This window comes from Rattus norvegicus, chromosome 8, assembly GCF_036323735.1.
Source record: "Rattus norvegicus strain BN/NHsdMcwi chromosome 8, GRCr8, whole genome shotgun sequence".
In the NCBI taxonomy this organism is placed as follows: domain Eukaryota; kingdom Metazoa; phylum Chordata; class Mammalia; order Rodentia; family Muridae; genus Rattus; species Rattus norvegicus.
Genome location: NC_086026.1, coordinates 74,669,039 through 74,688,453, shown reverse-complemented (window position 1 = coordinate 74,688,453; position 19,415 = coordinate 74,669,039). Strand labels below are relative to the sequence as shown.

At 48.9% G+C, this 19,415-nt stretch overlaps 1 protein-coding gene across 6 annotated transcripts; it reads right to left on the bottom strand.

Moving 5' to 3' along the window:
* Window positions 1-1,033: 1,033 nt before the first annotated feature.
* Window positions 1,034-16,758, bottom strand: Cilp (cartilage intermediate layer protein). 6 transcript variants are annotated; one of them, XM_063265517.1, is made up of 10 exons: window positions 16,608-16,758; window positions 15,947-16,037; window positions 14,548-14,703; window positions 11,977-12,069; window positions 11,104-11,373; window positions 8,526-8,705; window positions 7,450-7,764; window positions 6,467-6,575; window positions 5,734-5,891; window positions 1,044-3,834 (listed from the first exon to the last, which is right to left on the bottom strand). In XM_063265517.1, exons 3-10 carry the CDS (start codon window positions 14,606-14,608, stop codon window positions 1,466-1,468), a joined length of 3,555 nt encoding a protein of 1,184 aa, XP_063121587.1. In that variant the 5' UTR covers window positions 14,609-14,703; window positions 15,947-16,037; window positions 16,608-16,758; the 3' UTR covers window positions 1,044-1,465. The 6 variants fall into 6 exon arrangements, with proteins under 6 accessions (NP_001101631.1, XP_063121587.1, XP_063121585.1 ...); XM_063265515.1 differs by having other exon boundaries at window positions 15,958-16,037; XM_063265516.1 differs by having other exon boundaries at window positions 15,958-16,003; window positions 16,608-16,721.
* Window positions 16,759-19,415: the final 2,657 nt, after the last annotated feature.

The following is a 19,415-nucleotide window of genomic DNA, read 5'->3' as shown; positions in this document are numbered from 1 at the left end:
TACTCGGGTCATTTGTGTTATGTGAATGCCAAATCTTTTACTGAGATTCACTGAATATATACCCCAAGTTCACTGAGTGGAGAAATCCAGGAAGCACAGTGGAAAAACAGGCTTACCCCTCAGGAACATAGAAAGAGGAACAAAAAACAGGAACAAATTTAACAGTGTTAGTGCCCAGGTATACCACCCAGGTGTACCGCCCAGGACAAACAGAAAGGTCAGGGTGTTCCTTTGTTAGGAACAAAAGTCTTCCCCAAGCAGCAGCAAGGCCCAGAAGGGTCCGACAGTGAGGGCTTGCCCAGCATGCATTACAATCCTGGGTTTCATCCCCAAGCACTACATAAAGCTAGATGCAATGCTGTATGTCCCCAGTTGCAGCACTTGGGAGATGAAGGCAGAAATACCAGGATTTCAAGGTCATCCTAACCTTTACAATGAGTTTGAAACCAGACTTTACTACTAGAGGAAAATACACAATTAACAACCCAAAGGCATCGTGGTTACTAGGAGATATTCTTCCCAGAATTGTCAGGATAACTACGATTGCCTTCTATTCACTACCTTTATAGGCTGGAGAGAGGGCTCAGCAATTAAGAGCACTTATTGCCCTTGCAGAAGAGCCTTGTTCTGCTCCCAGAATCCACATCAGATGGCTTAAAATCACCTCTGACCCCAGTTCCAGGGGTCCTGATGCCCTCTGGCCTCCTTGGGAACCTGCATGCATGTGATGAAAATAAATTCACACACAACACACACACACCAAAACACACACACAACACACACACACACACACACACACACACACACACACACACACACGTTAAAAATAAAGATTCTTTGGTGGAAAAACACCTTTGATCCCAGCATTCTGGAGGCAGAGCCAGGGGAATCACTTCGAGTTCAGGGCCAACCTCATCTACAAACCAAGTTCCAGAACAGCCATGGCTACATAGAGAAACCATGCCTCAAAACAAAACAAAACAAAAGATGTGCACGGGCACCAGAGTTCCAAATTCCCCAAAGAAATAAATGTTAAACACGTCTCACATAAAAACATTGTTTATTTCCTTATTCACCACCATTTTTATATAATGGATTGTGACAGAGGCTCTGCCTACATCTTGTGAACACCGACAAGAAAAATGTTTTATTGCTCACTTGCACCTCGGTATTAGATTATCATTGGTGCGAAGGTTGGCAAAACCATCCAATAGGAAGTGTTTCCAGACAAAGCCTCGGGCATTTACCAATTCCTTTTGTTTCTTTCTAAGAGGAGATCTCTGTTTTGTCATCTTGGGGGCCTTGTGCCAATCAGTATCACAAGACAGAGACAGGAAGTAAAGGCACAAAGAAGAAAACTGCACTAAACCAGATGTGTTTAAATTAACAAGTGACAATGTGTGCATCAGTCTCACGATGGCTGTCTCATGAGGTGGACAGAGAGGACTACAAAGAATCATAAGACTTAGTTGCTCAGAGGTTGTTGAGCGACACCAGAAAATCTCAGAGGGGCCATGCTTCCACGCCGGCGTAGGCCACCCCTGCTTGCCCGTTGTTGCCTCATGGCGGGTACTCTTCCTTGGACAGTGCCTGTAGCTGGGGACCGGGCCGGGGTGCTTTGGAGGTACTGGAAGGCGCTCTGGCGGCCTACCTGCCTTTCTGCACAGTTAAAGGTCAGGGCGACTCCCACGTTGCTCTTCATGATTCTGGAGGAGCCATCAGAAGTGCCGTCAAAGCACCGGCCAAGCGCAATCTCCTTAGCTGTACCAGGGTCCTGGTCAGTGACAGTATAGATACCGTAATTGTGGCCCAGAGGGTCCAGGGGTGCCAGCATGGTATACTCGCTGGTGTCATTGTTGACTGCCAGGGGAAGGTGGTTGACCAGGTACTCGTGCAGCATAGAGTTAACACTGGCTCGATGGCAGCTGCCCTGGGGGATGACCTTCACTAATGTGCGGTCTACACGGTCTTGGTCATACAGCATTCCACTGCACTTGAACTCCAGACAGGCAGATGAGACATTAGGTTGGTCTCTGTCCCGAGTACTTTTCACATCCCGGATCCCATAGAGCTTCCCCACAGTCTGCCGGTGGGTGCCGCCCATGTTACGGGATCGTACATTCACCTCAAGTGGCCCCACAATCTTTACCTTGATGTAGCAGGCTCTGAACTCCATTGGCTTGGGCCACCATGCCAGGTAGTCTTCAGTCCAGCTCATAGGGTCATCTTCATTGAAAGGAACTGTGTTATAGTCATAGCGATCCCCCTCAATCTGATAGAACCGGAAGTGAGCTGCACTGGGTGGTGCCTCCTCGCATGCCCGAAGGTTCTCAAAGGCATAGATGGGCCCATTGCTCTCCTCAGCTGAGTTGGGCCTTGGTTTGGCCATACTGATTTGGAAAGCCGTCTTTTTAACCCGTGGATCCTCATGGTCTGTCCGACGGTATTTAAGTTTGTTGAGGTAAGGCTGAGGGACACCGATTGCATTTGGGTTGAATTTAGGAGAAGACTCAACTGCCTCTAGTTCTTCTCCAGAAAGGCTTGCCAAAACATAGACAGAGTAGGCATCAGGGGACTGATCGTCACAGAAGGCAGGCAGGCAGGCTCCATTGGGCCCTGTGATGACACTGTCAAATCGGCCCCAGGCCCTGGGGTTAGATGAAAAGCCAGTTCTGGGCTCCAGGTTGATCACTGAGACTACAACCCCCTGGATTTGCTCACTGGGCAGGAACCTCTCACTCCGATAAGTCCTCACCTTGATGAAGCACCTTCTGCTTTCTGGGACATCCAGGTTAAAGAGCCTTCTCTCACGGATCTCCATATTTCCCACTAGGAAGGTTCTCTCTTCCCTCTTGTTCCTCCTCTGGCTTTCAAATTTGAAATCGCCTTCCTCTTCCCACAGCCCCGTGTTTGGGTTGAGCGACCAGAGTTTCATGGCCCGCGCATGCTCTGGCATTTTGACCTGGGTCGAGTCAAGATGGACCTTCACCTTGCCAGCATTAAGTGACTCCGAAGTGGCCTCATCTCTGAAGTCCACAGAAAACATCCCGTATGTTCTAAGGGGAAAGGTGTCTCCTTCATCATTAATGAAGTTCAGGTCACTTTGGGTGGCTGTGGCCGTAGAGACATTCCGAGGATCCAGGAAGGTCACACTGGCCTTTACTTTTCCTGTGAAGGGCTCCCCATTCTGCTTATAGAAACTTTTGGGTGGAATCTCCAGTTCAGCCACAGGATCCTCACCAGCCACCTCTCCCAGGGGGATAATGTTGGTTTCCGTGGCTTCCAACGTGATGGGCTCTTTCTGCCGAAGCATCTTGATCTCATGGAACACTGCGCTCCCTTTCTTGTTGAAGGGCAGCACTTTGGTAGTGTTGACAAATTTCTGCAGCCTGTCCACAAACGTGAGCACCAGCCTCTCCGTGTCCTGGGGGACGTGGAGGGTGAATGTGCCTTTGTAGCCAGTCATGCTCACACGGTTATTCCCCATGTACACGTGGCCAAAGCGCATGGGCTCCCCATCGTCAGCAGCAGTGACCCGGCCCCGAACGATGCTCCGTGTCTCTGCACATCGTTGACAGCTGCACTCCATGGCCACCTTGGTGGGCAGTGTGTACCCACTGCACTGGATCTCCCTCTCCTCTGTTCTGGAAATACCACAGCAGTTCTCCACGGCATCTTGGCACCGGATCCCATTGTCTTGCTGCCCTGCACAGGTCTTGATGGGGCAGCGGCCTACATCATAGTAGAAGGAGTTGGTGGCATTCTGGAAGCAATCATGGGGCAGCCGGATAAGGTAGCTCTCTGGGGTTGGGTTGCAAGGAGCCTCATCGTGTGCTAAAGAAGAAATGGTGCGGACGTTAAAACGTAAGTTAAAACGTAAGTTTATGCCTTACACAGAATACTTCAACTTAATGGACTCTCTCTCTCTCTCTCTCTCTCTCTCTCTCTCGCTCTCGCTCTCGCTCTCGCTCTCTCGCTCTCTCACTCTCTCTCACGCTCTCTCACGCTCTCTCCCTCCCTCCCTTCCCCTCTCTACTTGTTTTTGTTTTGTTGAGATAGGGTCTCGAATGGCCCAGGCTGGCTTTAAACTTGAGCCTAGAATGATCTTGAATTCATGATCCTCTTGCTTCTACCTTTCAAATACTGGGATTGCCAGTGTGTGCCTCAGGCTAGTGAGACGGTTCAGCGGTTAGAGACACTGGGTCTGGCCTTACAGAGGACCTGAGTTCAATCTCCAACAACAAGTGTGTGCCTCCAAGACAATTTGTGTGTGTGTGTGTGTGTGTGTGTGTGTGTGTGTGTGTGTGTGTGATGGTGTGTGATGATGGTGCTGCTGCTGCTATTGTTGCTGATGATGTTGGTGGTTGAACCAGGGCCTTGTGTATGCTAAATAATTGCTCTACCACTGAGCCACACACACACCCCTTTCTACAGTTATCAAATGACTTATATATCTGCAACCCTGAGGTATGGAAGAACTATTACTAATCCTATTAGGGAAACATTAGTTGCTGAGGTCCATAGAGTAGCAATTCTCAATGAGGAATCTTGCAAGTGTGTGAGGGTCTTTCGAGATTATCAGCAGACTCGGAAGTGTTGCTGGTGTGTAATAGAAGGGAGAGATTCCTGATCTATGTCCTGCAGAGCCTGGCAACTTCCCTATACCCTCAGCGGTTTCCACACATCCCAGGAAGCTAGGTAGAAATGCTGGTCTTGTTTTTATTTTATGTGTATATGGGTGTTTTGCCTGCATGTATGCCTGTGCACTATTTGCATGTCTGGTGCCTACTGAGGCCGGAAGACTACCTACCCATAGAGGCCATAAAAATGGATCTCCTGGAATTGGAGTTGCAAATGGTTGTAAGTCACCATGTAGGAATAGAATTTGGGTCCCCTGGAAGAGTAGCCAGTTCTCTTAACCTCCAAGCCATCTCTCCAGCCCCCCAGAAACCCTGTTTTAATGAGGCATGGTGACACATGCTTATAATCCTAGTGTTGTGAGGTGGAGTCAGAAGGACCATAAATTAAAGGTCATTCTTGGCCACATAGTGGGTTTGAGGTCAACCTGGGCTACAAGAAAACCTTGTCTCAAAAAACAAACAAATAAGGCAGAGAGACAGGAGGATCTCTATAAGTCTATAAGAAGCCAGCCTGGTCTAAGGCTACACAAAGAAACCATGTCTCAAAAAAAAAAAAAAAACCCCAAAAAACCAAAACCAAAACAAAACAAAAACAAATAACAAAACAAACAAGCCTTGTTTAAAAAATGGGAGCCTGGTGTTCTCCCTATGGCCTCTACCATACAAGAAGTTCTCAAGACTCAACTTTGCTGCTTAACCTGGAACAATGCCCAGAATTGTTTCTCAATGGAGAAGACCTGTCTTTATAACAGTAGTAGTCAAGGACTAATCCACTGAGGTTCTCCCTCTCTACCCATCAGCCCTTATAGGTCACAGTGCTGGGGACTGAACCAAGAGCTTTATTCTTGCTAAATAAGTACTCTACCAACTGAGTCGCATTCCCAGGCCCCTGCGTGTTTCTGTTTTGTTTGAATTTTATTTACATTTCTGTACACACACACACACACACACACACACACACACACACCCCTCAAATGATGCAAGACAGCTCTTCACGGTATCCCAGGGAGCCTGGCACCATGCACATCATATGCCCAGTGATGCTGCCAGCCCTGTTGCAGGTCTGGGATCCTTAGGACCCAGACAGGCTTACCAATGACAGTGAGTTGGGTGACCTTGGACTTCACAGCCCCAGCATCACTCTGCGCCTTACAGAAGTACTCCCCTGCTTGGTCCTGCTGCAGGTTCCTCAGCACCAGCTTGCTCTGGTGTTTATAGAGGGAAGGATCCAGCAATGTGTTGTTGTGGTACCTGTAAAGATGTGGGGTGGGGAGGTAAATTTGAAGATGTGCTGAGAAGCAAGGGTTGCAGACGGTTCACTTTCACTCTGCTTGCCCGAAAGCCCCTGATTAGCTGGGAGTTGGGAAATTGCTTCTAAACCCCAGCCCCACCTCTTAACTGATGGCGAATCTTTAGACAAATGATAATTCCTGCTCCATAAAACAAGAGCAGTGATCTCCCAGAACTGATGGCATTCTAAACAAGCCTGGTGGCTGTAACTGCTTATTGAAGGGTAAAGAATTCACACCTAGCACAAGGGATTCTGCTCTTGCATTGGGGAGCAGGACTGGGAAATCTTGTGGCATGGTCCAAAAACATGTGTATTAGGACAGTAAAGTCAAGAGACATTTTGGGAGAATGAGCTGAGCTTTGAAGTAGAAGAGGGCTGGCTGGTTGTCTGGGCAGCCTCAGTCCTGCCTGGGTTCCCACTTGTAAGTGCCACCATTCAGTAGCCTATATGCACCTTAGTCTATCAGTCTTTGTTACTGTTTAGTCTAGACACAAGGCAAGCAAGCTCCGGGCAAGGTAGCTGGCAGAATACACACCAGAAGTACTTGTCTGGACTAGGTTTCCCTGTGGCCTTGCAGCACAGAGACACACTCTGCCCAGCCCGACGTGCTTTCGTCTCAGGGTTCATTACAATGTATGGGGTCTCTGGGAGAGAAGATAAAAGAGAAGTGTTTGGTTTTCTTAATTTGTGTCAGGTTCTAGAGAGCCCTGATTCCTCGGGGTCTTTGATGGTATTTCAAATGTATGGCTTTATCCCATTCCCCGCCTATCTCCAGTGGTCCCCTCAGACCCAAAGGAACTGATCCCCAGTGGATTTCCCTCCTCCACCTCCCCACCTGGGACCTAACCCATAAACTTCTCTGGTGGAATCTGGATGGGCTAACGGAGAATGCAGAGGACCTCTTGCCAGCCACACTCCAAGTGCTACAAAGGACAGAACTCATTGCTTCACTAGTGCAATTCACGGTCTTGTGCTCCAGCAGAATCTTTCTTTTTTTTTTTTTTTTTCTCGGAGCTGGGGACCGAACCCAGGGCCTTGCGCTTCCTAGGTAAGCGCTCTACCATTGAGCTAAATCCCCAGCCCCTTTTTTTTCTTTTTTTCTTTTTTTTTTTTTTTCGTAGCAGAATCTTTCGATAACTTCTGCACCATTTCTGTGCTTCCCAGGATCCTCTGTGACCTTTGTGGTAATTGACTATTTCAGACAATAGGTCAGGGAAGTCCTAATGCATTCGGGTGCTGGACCTACCAACATCTAGAAGAACACTAAGTACACACAGTAAGTGCAAAAGCTCTGAGGCAGGGGTATGTCTCTCTTTGAGAAACAGACAAAGCCATTGTGGCTATAATAAATTGATTCTGCATAGCAGGAATGAAGAAGGGAAATTAGGGAAAGCCAGAGGATAGAAGGCCTATGGGTCGTGGCAAAGATTTTGGGTTTTTACACTGGGGTTTTACACTTGAGCTGGTAAAGAAACCCTCAACATGGTAACCCCTTGTCCCCACCACGCATGTCATCACCTGCCCTCACAAACTCTGCGTTGATGGTGGCTGACTTCAGGCTAGTCTTGGGCATCGTGATCATAATTGGGGCAAACTTGCTCTTGGTAACTTTCAGGACGGTTTTGCCATCAGGACACAAGCCAGGAACTCGGAAACTTCCGCTGCTGTCTGTTTGGGTCAGCATCTTTGGTGCCTTAGCCAGCAGGTAGACAGTGGCCCCTGGAGCTGGGCCACCTCCAGGGAGGGAGATGGCCCCGTGAAGCATGAAGTCCTGACACATGCAGGCATCACAGTCAGCATTTACCTGGCCCATGGGGCAGGTCAGGTCACAAGCTGTGAGACAAGGAGCCACATCAGCAGGACTTTACGGATTCTGACCCGTCCTATCCTCTGTCCCAGTCTGGATGTTCTCTCACACATGCTTCGTTTCTTCCTTGGTTCTCTCTTAACCCTTCCTTACCTGCCTGTACACCTAATTCCTAGTTGTCCTTCAGACTGAGCCCCAGAAACACCCTCTAAGCAACTTCCTGATTTCTTTTTTTCTTTCTTTTTCTTTTTCTGGGGTGAGGGGAATGGTGGATGTTTTTAAAAAATACATATTTACTTATTTTATGCATGTGAGTACACTGTAGTTGTCTTCAGACACACCAGAAGAGGGCATCAGATCTTATTACAGATGGTTGTGAGCCACCATGTGGTTGCTGAGTTCTGGTAGAACTCAGTGCTCTTAACTGCTGAGCCATCTCTCCAACCCCCGTGGTGGACGTTTCAAGACAGGGTTTCTCTGTGTAGCCCTGGCTGTCCTGCAACTCACTTTGTAGACCAGGCTGGCTTCCAACCTGTCTGCCTCTGCCTCCCAAGTACTAGGATTAAAGCCTTTCCCTACCACTTCTCAGTTGATTTCTTAAGCTGTGATCATTGACAATGCACTGTGTTCTTAGCTGTCCTGTCTCCCATCAGAACAGACGAAATGCCTAGTTAGGGCTCAGTGATCGAACAGGCAACTCAGTCTCACGCTGGTCCTCAAGCCCATTATGTAGGCTGCTTCAATCCCACCTACCACTGAGGCTCAGTCCGCAGAGGGAGGGAGATACCTGTGCAGGCCTGGCTCATGCAGAGCTGTCCCTCCTCAGTGGCCTCATTACATAGTGACACTGTCTGTGCCAAGCAGGTGCGGGTACGGGTCTGGACCCCGGTGTGACCACAGGCGGCTGAGCACGCGCTCCAGGGAGACCAGGAACTCCAGATATGCTCTGTATCTCTCCGCAAGGACCCTACAAGATGAGATCAGCAGAGGTCACCTTCTCCCCCAGGGGACTGGGTCAGGAAGTCTGACCTCAAGGCTGTATCTTCTCTGGTGAGGGAGCACAAGGTGCCTATTGATAAATATCAGGGATATTTATATGTATTGCAATGAAGTAAAAATAATTTTGAGACAGTCTCTTTAACTGAGGCTAGCCTCCAACGTCTGATCCCCCTGCCTCTATCCTCTGAGGACCGTCACTATAAGGAGACAGGCTACCGCATGTCTAGTTGCGGACATGTTGCTGGAGATGAAACCTGCTGCTTTGTGGATGCTAAGCCAGCACTTGACAAACTGAGCTACACCTTGGCCCTGCGACAATTTTTTTCTAACAAGGGAAGTCTTGAGGAAGCAATGGCCCTAAAGCTTGCACAAAAGCAGCCTATGGGTGAAAGGGTTTTTTTTTTTTGGGGGGGTGTGTGTCCCAGCACTGCTTGTAGGACCTACATTGTTGGCAGCCCACTGTCTTCCATGAGTGAAAACAACTACATTCTCCCTGGAGACAGGCTCCCTGGGAATTCAGGGCCTGTAGTTTACAATGACCTGAATAGTCAGACTCCTTTTCGCTTCCTCAGCCTGTGTATAAAAAGGAGGGTCAGCCCTTGCTGTTGAAACCAGCTGGGCTCCTCGGCAGCATAAAACCATCAAAGGAACCTGATCCTGCCACATTAATCTGTATGGACAGGTAGAGCCCCAGGGGCTGGGTGCCCATCCAGAATGCAGGCCTGCAACTGGTCAATTAATATCTGCACTATTTGATGCATGGATGGAGTAGGATTTAAAGAACATGGATTCAAAAACATGGGCATGGTTCAAATCCCCGTGTAGCAAGCACTTAGCGGTGTATCTAGTGGACAAAAGTGTCTTCTCTGAGCTGCATATATCCTGTTGAGATGGCAATGCCTCAAAGATCAACTGTCAGGGCCAAATAATGAGGGCAGCCAGCATCTTGCACACACAAGCATCTTGCACACACAAGCATCTTGCACACACAGATTGTAGCAGTAGTTGACATTTAGCTAACCTGTGCTCAACTGCTTCCTTCACTGCCTTACATAATCTTCATCAAAATCCCATTATGAATAGAAGGACACACCTGTATTCCCAGAACTTGGAGACCGAGGCAGATGGATTATAGGGGCTAGCTTAAACTGCATAGTAAATTTGAGGTAAGCCTAAACTAAGAGACTTTATATCAAAATTTAAACAAACAAACAAAATAAGAGGCAGGCAGACCTCTGTGAGTTCAAAGGTCAGCCTGTTCTACAAAAAGATGGTACCAGCTGTTACACAGAAAAAAACCTTGTCTAGAAAAAAACGAAAAACAAAACAATTTTTTTTTGTTGTTTAACTTTAAACTCTGAAGATACATTGTTACGCCTGTCTCACAGGTAAGAGGCCAGTAGCAGGCAGGCAGGGGTGGCACTCCTCTTTCACCCCAGCACTCAGTAGGCAGGTAGGCGGATTTCTGAGTTGGAGGCTAGCCTAGGTGAGTTCCAGGACAGCCAGGGCTACACAGAGAAGCCCTGTCTCAATTCAGAAGCAGCAATCTCCAGGACAAACAGGAGGATCGTGGCTTCAGGATCAGTCTGCATGGAGGCACAGGACTGTAATCCCAACATTCTGGGGAGAGGCAGGAGAATCAGCAGTTCAAGGATAGCATGGGCTACATAATGATTTCCAGGCCAGCTAGGGCTACATAGGGAGGAGAAGGAGGAGGACAGAGGCTGGGGAATGTAGCTCACAGAATGCTTGCCTGACACTCATAAAGCTCTTGGTTGGAGCCCCAGCCTGTGGGTGTGGTGGCACGTTTCTAGAATTCCAGCACTTGGGGAAGGGGGCAGGTGGCAGAAGGAGAATCTGAGTTCAAGGTCATCCAAGATTACACAGGAAGCCCAAGGCCAGCCTGGGCTATAGGAGGAGTACAGTTGCACTGGGCTTGGCTTCACATATTTGTAATACCAGTTACTTGAGACAGAGGCAGCAAAGTCACAAGTTTAAGACCGGCCTGGGCAATTTAGAGAAACCCTATCTCATTATTTAAAATAATAATAAAATGGTAGGAGCCTGGAGATGTCTCTGTGTAGTAGAGGGCTTGCCTATCGTAAGGTCCTGGGAACCACAAAAATAACAGTGGCACACAGTAAGCTAGAGACTCAAAGCCCGGAAGTTAAGACTCTGAGCACTGTCTTCCCTACTGAGTCACCAGAACTCAACACAACCAGTTGACTGGAGCAGCTCTGGGGATCTTACCTCACTAAAGGGGCTGAGAATGTTTGCAGGTATGTGCTGTGCAGATCCTGGCCTCTGTGCAGATCCTGGCCTCTCCTGCTGAGAGGCAGGGGCTGCCTTCAGCCTTGTAGACTCACCTGGTGGGCAGAGGAAGCGCACTGTGTAATTGGAACAGTTCTGGCCTGGTCTCTGTTCCTTGTTGAGGCACCAGAAGCCCTCACGGGGACTGCCATGGACCACCTGGCCAGTGATGCCCGCAGGCATCCAGTCAGTGGTCCGAGCCTCTAGCCGGAGGGGACGGGCGCACACGCGCTCCCCGTAGTAGAATCGAATGGCATCCAGTCGCTCATAGTCACCCTGCCCACCTGGGTGGTCGATGTTAAACCAAGTCGTCCACTCTCCAGGACCTGAGGGACAGAGCTAGGTTGAGGAGGCACCATCCCTGAATATCAGGTGAACTCCAGCTATCCTTTCCTGATGCATCCCTGGGAGTCCTCCTGCTTCTGCTCAATCTCCACTTCCCACCCTAACCCCGCCCCTTATTTCTCCAGCAACTCTCCAATCCTTTCTCTGTGTCACAATGTGGACCCCTCCATCCCAGCTCTCATCAGCCTGGTGGACCAGGGCAGTGAGTTTCTGTGTAATCTCTCTTTTCTCCCACTCTAGTCCTCCCTCTCTAACACTGTGCATGGGGTAAGCTTTTCCCATGTGGTTTGGGCCACAGCATTCCCTGGCACAAAAAGCTCTCAGTTAGGGCGTTGGTGAGATTCCTGTGCTATTTCTACACCCTCATCAACCCCTTTCTACCCACCAGCTCCAGCATGTAAACACTCCATTTCTGGAACACATCAGGCCTGACTCTGAGCTTTCTTCTAGTCTATCTGGAGAGAATAGCCAAGTGTCTTGTTAAAATGAAGTTTCCAGGAATTCCTAACATCCTACCCAGGCTTCAGAGACTTACTCTCAGCAAAGACCCCGTCCCAACCCTCCCTGCCCTAGTGGAGACTCACTCTCCTGGGAGTTAACAGGCTTGGTGAGGATCTTAGGGGTCCTCTTCACAGGCTGGACTCTTCTTGCTGACTGGGTAAGCATCATCTGTCTCCCTGTAGGACAGAAAAAGAGAAGCCAGGGCTCACAGGGCTTGAAGATGTGGAGGAAGGTCAGGAGGAGTGGATGTAGCATGAATCCTAGGCACGGGCCCAAGCCCCCACTCTGCCACTCACTGGTGTGAAACCCCCAAAGGCTTCATTTCTCAGCCTGTTTCCCATAAACACACTGGGGCTGGCATGCTTGACAAATGGTAATTCCCTTTTCAGTTGTTTTAGAAATGGATGAGCAGCTAGCTTGGTGGTACAACGTGTGTAATCTTAGCATCTTGGAGCTATAGGCTAGAAAGTCAGAGGTGCAAGGATAGCCTTTGCTACATAGTAAGTTCCAGGCCAGTCTAAGCTACATGAAACTCTGCCAGAGAGAGAGAGAGAGAGAGAGAGAGAGAGAGAGAGAGAGAGAGAGAGAGAGAGAGAGAGAGAGAGAAAAGAAATGGAGAAGAGATGGCTCAGTGGTTAAGAGCACTGACTGCTCTTTCAGAGGTCCTGAGTTCAAATCCCAGCAACCACATGGTGACTCACAACCATCTGTAATGAGATCTGATGCCCTCTTCTGGTGTGTCTGATGACAGCTACAGTGTACTTATATATAATAAATAAATCTTTAAAAAAAGAAAAAAGATGTCTTTAATGCCTAAACTTAGGAGACAGAGGGAGGAGGATCTCTCAAGACCAGCCAACTAGGCTACATAATGAGACCCCATTCCAAAAAAATAAAAGAATAAAGGAAAGGAAAAAAGAGGGATTGGCAGGAATAGAAGGGGGACCAGAGAAATTAATTTGAGTAAGATATTCACATGTCTGAAAATGACATAATGAAATCCATTAATTACATTAATAATTTTAAATGGGGTCATCAGATACTTCAGGCAGCTAGTAGGTTGAGACTTCTGCTAGAGAGTCTGGATGTCTGGATGGAGCCTTATCTTCCTTTCCTATAAAGTAGAAACACACATTTCCCCTTCATAGGGTGCTGTTGGCCTGGGGGTCCAATGAAATGAGACACCAGCGACTCTCTGGAGAGCTGTGTATTCTGCCACTTCCTAACCAACCTGGGCAGGCTGTTTAACCCACGTGGCTCTGCCTACTCTCCCATAAAAAGAAGACAGTAAGAGTTTGTTCATAAAAATACTTAGTATAGCGTTTCTCAACCTATGAGTTACAACCCTTTTGGAGTTTTACAGATCAGATATCCTGCATATCTGATATTTACATCACAATTCGTAACAGTAGCAAAATTACAGTTATGAGGTACCTACAAAAATCATTGTATGGTGGGGGGGTCATCATAACATGAGAAACTATGTTAAAGGGTTGCAGCATTAGGAAGGCAAAGGACCACCACCTTGGAACACTGGGTAAATGTTAGCAAGCTCTAGCTCAGTGCCTGGCAAAGAGTGGATGTCCCTTTCCCGTGATTGGTTGGCACTGAGATCCCATCCCATAAAGGACTGGGTACACTAACTGGGCTGTGGTCTTCATTGTTCGGAGCTGAGGATGAGGACGGGGTGAGCATTCTCCAGCCCTTCTCTACATGTAGCTGGCACGAAGACTCCAGAAGCAGGAGAAGGGAGAACAGAGCAAAAGCCTTGAAAGGCAATTAACTCCCAGGCAAGGAGCCAAGTCAGAATTCTCTGTGCTGCTTAATTGGGGTGATGGGAGCCCGTTTAATCAACCTAATCTGATTTCCCCTCAGATGGCTGAATGTTAATCATCTACACCAACAGCAGCTGCCAAGGTGGAAAGGGCGGGGCAGGAGGCGGGCACACACAGGGCTGACGCTGTAGGGGGTTGGGGGAAGGGCTGCCTTTGTTCCTGCTGCGGTGGCCAGGAGCCTGCGGGGCACGCAGCTTTAGAAGAGGGTTGCAAGCACTCTGCATTAGCAGTATAATTTGAAATGAGGGGAGGCAGGCGAGATGGGAGAGTGAGAGATCTCCAAAGGGATGCAGCAACTCAGGTAGTCAGTAGCTGCAGCAGGCACCTTCTCCCTGATCTTTGGGTCACCAGAGTATCGGAGCAGAGGGCAAGAAAACCAGAAGGGCGTCTGGTGTGTTCATCAAACCTGGCTCCGGGGTATACAGGAAACAGAGTTTTCTTGCCAGAAGAATTTTCATGCAACTGAAAACAGGCGAACCTCAAACCTGCTTCTGGGAACACCGTGGATCCCTTGTGACTCCCTTTTTGCTTTGGCTACCAGGAAGCTCAGAGCTAAATTTAGTGCACAGGAGCAGAACCTTTCCTAACTTTTTTTTTCCTCCCCAAGAGTGACTTCATCTTGCTTGTTTGATTCTGTTCTATGAATCTTAATAGAAAGAAAGATCTCAGATTTGAAGTGAGAAAACTTCACAAACTATCAAACAGCCTCAAGTCTTCAGTCCAGGCTGACACATAGATAATTGGGTCCCAGAACAGAAATTGAATTCACCGTGGCAAGTAGAAGCTTTGGGAGCAAGCAGAGACTTGGTACATACATACCCAGCACGGTGGTGACTTCAAGGACCAGGAAAGAGAGTACCCAGGTCTTGGTTGCTGCCATCTCTCCCTCAGGCCCCGTATAAATGTCAGACAGGTGACGCTGCTTCACAAAGTTGGACCTGTGGCTCCCCAGGAATGTTTCATAGAGTCAATGATCTGCAAAGAAGCAAAGTGTATCATGTCCCACACTCCTGAATCACTTCTGAGACATAGTCCTCTGTAGCCCAGGCTAGCCTCAAATGCACTCTGTACACAAGGATAACCTTGAACTTTTGATTCTCCCGCCTCCATCTTCTGAGTGCGGAGACTACAGGTTTGTACACTGACTTTATGTGATGCCAGAGATGAAATGTAGGGCTTCCTTCAAGCTCGGCAAGCAGGCTATCAACTGAGCTACATCCCAAACCCGGGTCACATCTCTTACAGCTCCAGTCCAGGATAAAGGGAAGAGTCTCATGGAAGGACATCTGCTTGAACTGCCAAACTGAGCTGCTTGGGGGATGTAGAAATTGAGGATCTGAATCCAAACAAGCAGCACCCAGATTCTAAACCTGCCAGGTTCCCCGGCAGACAGACCACAAAGGAGGAAAGAGATAAGGAGGTTCCTGGAGAGTAAGAGGCCTGCTTCCAGCAGCTGCTGGGTAACTTATCACTTTCAAGCCCCAGGCTTTTGTGTTGCTGCCCTTTAATGGGGCTCACAGCTTTGCATAGGTGGCTACACATCCTGGTCCCAGGAAGACTGAGCCCTCCTTAGGGTGGGCAGGCAGGCAGGCAGGCTGAAAGCCACCAATGCTTCACCAAGCCACCTCCAAGAAGAAGACATTCCCAGATGTGCATGGACCACAGCTGGAGCCCATTCTGGTCTATTTATTTGCAACCTGGCTAGGAACACGTAGTCAGGAGCCAGCTAAAGAGAACTCAGTGGGTGTGTAGTGAGAACCCAGGGCTTCCAGTAACTGGGAGCATGAAGTTAGGGCTACAGAAGTAGGGAGAAGAAAACATGCCCAGAAACAGTGTTAAAGAACCAGGCTCCTAGGGGCTGGGGATTTAGCTCAGTGGTAGAGCGCTTACCTAGGAAGCACAAGGCCCTGGGTTCGGTCCCCAGCTCCGAAAAAAAAAAAAAAAAAAAAAAAAAAAAAAAAGAACCAGGCTCCTCCTCAGCTGGGTATTTTTCTCCCCGAGAGTTAGGACCAACCAGAATATAACCTAATAATTTGTTCCCTCATCTGAGTAGAATCCCAAGTGCAATATCAGCCCGTGGGAGACTGAGGTAGGGTAGATTGCTGTGAGCTGGAGGCCAGCCTGGGCTATTATAGTGTGTTACAGGATAGCCTTGGCTACCCAGCAAGAGCAAGATTCTATCTTAAAATAAAATAAAAATAAATAAATACATACATACATAAAAGTTACCTTTGATCACTAAGTCCGGTGCAGAAGGAAAGAGAAGCTGTCTTTTCTGGAAGAAAAGGATCCCTTGAATTTTTGGATGTCTGAGGAAACAAACAAAACCACAGCAAAGACTGTCTAACCCTGAGACCGCTGTACCAGTTGGTTCAGGCTACTCCAAGCTCCAGGGCTCTGAGCAGACAGAAACAGCCAGAGCCAGCTCTAAATCTGTGGAAGAGGCCAGGGTGGCCTGAGGCACCTTGTGGAAAAGCCATTTCCCATCTGGCAGCCAGCAGAGAGGCTCTCTACAGCCCACCATTTCCTCTGAAGAGGCCTGGCTCTCAGGCTCCCCAGCGGATGTTCCCTGGAGTTCCCAGACAGCGCACAGTGGCTGGCCACAGAGGGAAAAGGTATAGAGACCAAGATGGGGCCACTTGGGGGCATTGTGACTTCAGGTAGGCAGTGCTGAGGGAAGACTTTGGATAATGAGAAGAATGAAACAGAAAAAGACATCTGTGTGTGTGTGTGTGTGTGTGTGTGTGTGTGTGTGTGTGTGTGTGTGGTCAGCCAGCAAAGGAAGAACAATGAGGTATCTAGTGAGGTATCTAGGGATGGGGTAGGAGCAGAGCCAGGTAGACACAGAGGTTGGAGGAGAGATTGGGGTTGGAGCTCACCGTGTCCTGAACAAGACTCTTCGCTGGGGGTCCAAGACTTCTTCACCTCTCCAGCAGTCCAGTCTCTTATATAGCACAGCTGGTGGCTCAGCCCATGGCAGCCAGCCACTGAACCAGCAGCAGCAGCAGCAACAACAGTGAAACCAGATCTGAGCATGAGGCTCCCTCCCTCCCCATGTCTCCAACAAGTCCCAGGGGCAAGAATTTAACATCAAGATCCTTTGGGATGTGGGGTTGTGGTGGGGGAGGATGCCACTGCAGTGATGACCCAAGTGGGCCACAGCCTGGGCGCCACAGTCTATATCAGAGAGACAGGGGTCAGGAGGAAGGCTGGACATAGGACTCAGCCCTGGGAAAGGGCCAAGGGGAATTCTCCATCTAAGCAGCATTTCATACCCTGGGATGGTGTGAGCTGGCCTAAGCTTTGTCTGCTGACCCTCCACCTTCCCCAGAGGACCAGCCCGTGCACAGCAAGGTCTTAGCACTTACTCTGAAACTCTGGCACACAAGTCACCTCAGCTTCTGTGGAGCGGTGTGCTTGGTCTCAACTGGGCAATGACTCGGCTTCTCTGGCTTCTGAAGGAACCCTCAGGGACCCTCAGAAGGGACAAGGAACAAAGACTATGGGGTACAGGATGTCACCTGATAAGAACAGTTCATTCTTAATCACCTCTTCACTTCCATTTGTGTCCCTCCCTACACCGAGACCAGAGGGATTTAGCATGGGAACTGCTTTGAGAGTCTGCAAGGGGTGTGTATATGTGTGTACATATGTGTTTGTGTGTGTATGCGTGTATGTGCGTGCGTGCGTGTGTGTGTGTGTGTGTGTGTGTGTGTGTGTGTGTGTGTGTGTGTACCAGCAAGCCTTACTCACATCACAGGTGACTGAACCGCCGCCTGAACTTTAAGGCTTCTCCCATACCCCTCTTTCAGCCTGAAGCTGCCTGTTGTCTTAAGTCATGGCTGTCTAACTTCAGCACCACCAGAACCATCTGGAAGGAAACGGGGCTGTAGTTCTCTTAGTAGAGCATTTGCCTAACATGAACAAACCGTGTGTGTGTGTGTGTGTGTGTGTGTGTGTGTGTGTGTGTGTGTGTGTACCTGTAATCACAGAACTTGGAGGGTGTGTGTGTGTGTGTGTACCTGTAATCACAGAACTTGGAGGGTGTGTGTGTGTGTGTGTACCTGTAATCACAGAACTTGGAGGTGGAGACAGGAGAATCAGGAGTTCAAGATCATTCTCAGCTATATGGGGAGTCTTAAGCCAACCTGGGCTACATGAGTCCTTGTCTCTAAAGTCCTGAGTGGTGAGACACACCTTTAAATCCCAGCACCCAGGAGGCAGAGGCAGGAAGATATCTGTGAGTTCAAGGGCTGCCCAGTCTACAAATTGATTCCAGAACAGCCAGGGTTCTGTTACACAGAAATCTTGTCTTGGGGTGAGAGGGGGTGAGTATTTACTGTTCTTCCAGAGGACCTACCTTCAGCTCCCAGCATCCAAATCAGGCAGTTCGCAATCACTTGTAACTCCAGTTCCAGGGCATCCAACACCCTCTGGCTTCCATGAACACATGCACATGGTGCACATACACTCATCCAGGCACGCACATGCGTGTGGACACACACACACACACACACACACACACACACACACACACACACACACATTTAAGAAACAAATGCAGGTTTCTTGGCTCCCCCACCAGAGTTTCTGACTCAGAACATGAGACTTGGTTTTGCAATGGAGCTGGTGGTCCTCAGACCACATTTTGAGAATTTGGTTGAAAAGATAGAACCCCAGGCAGAAGTAGAAAATAAGAAGGGGGTCTCCTGAGTCCTGTCTCATGTCACGACCTCATCCAGGGGGCTGCCTGTCCTATACAACACATGGAGGTAGGTGCCTGTCCACAGCAAGGAATGAGGTCACTCTCAAAGTCCGACTGAGCTCTTCTTCACAGGAGGTGGCTAGCTCAGTGGACAGTGGGAAGCCACAAGAAGGATGTGTATTAGTTAAATTTCACATTCTTGGAGCCAAGATAGGAACAACTTAAGAGAGACCGGGTTTATTCTGGCTTGCAGTATAAGAATACGCAGTCAATCATGGCAGGAAAGGCATGGCACCAGGAACTTGATACATAATACCCAGTCAGGAAGCAGAGAGAGACGGGTGCTACTGCTTAACCACTTTTTCTCTCTTCTGTCCAGGATCCACGCCATGGAATGGAACCTCCTCCACGTAGTGAGGGTCTTGCCTCAGTTGACTCACTTCAGAAAGTTCCTCAGGCGCATGCCCAGAGGCTTGTCTCCTGCAGTTCAGATCCTGTAAGCTAGACAATCAGTGTTAATAACCTCTATAGGCATATCTTCTGCACTCCGAAGGGAAAGCCTCGCATGCCCAGGTCCCACAGTGCAGCAGGACAGATCCTCTTGTCAGTAGTGCGAGGGTGCGCATGCTCATGCCCTCTCGTATCTCTCGCTTCCTCCGTGTGTAAGCTCAGAAAGTGGGACTCATCTGAGACAGGGCTGAGAGGAGACACAGAGGTCTTGCGTTGACACAGGACACAGAACTCAGCTTGTTCTTAGGGACCCTGGTTCCTAGTCCAGCACCCAGACTTTAGCCCACAGGCTGTGTCGCTGTAGCTGGCTCTAGTCTGGCCCAGTTCATCAGAATCAATTCATGAAGTGGCTTCAGCCAAGGCTTGGGATTTGGGTTTTATTTTGTTTTTGGTTTTTCAAGACAGGGTTTCTCTGTGAACCCTGGCTGTCCTAGAACTCACTCTGTAGCAGACTGGCCTCGAACTCAGAGGT

Coding starts and splice junctions, on each gene's coding strand:
- Cilp (XM_063265517.1), bottom strand. CDS start 14,608: ATGGCAGCAACCAAGACCTGGGTACTCTCTTTCCTGGTCCTTGAAGTC. Junction 6,576..7,449: donor CGCAGAGTTTGTGAGGGCAG/GTGATGACATGC, acceptor CTTCTCTCCCAG/AGACCCCATACATTGTAATG. Junction 3,835..5,733: donor CACCCAACTCACTGTCATTG/GTAAGCCTGTCT, acceptor TTTCTTCTTTAG/CACACGATGAGGCTCCTTGC.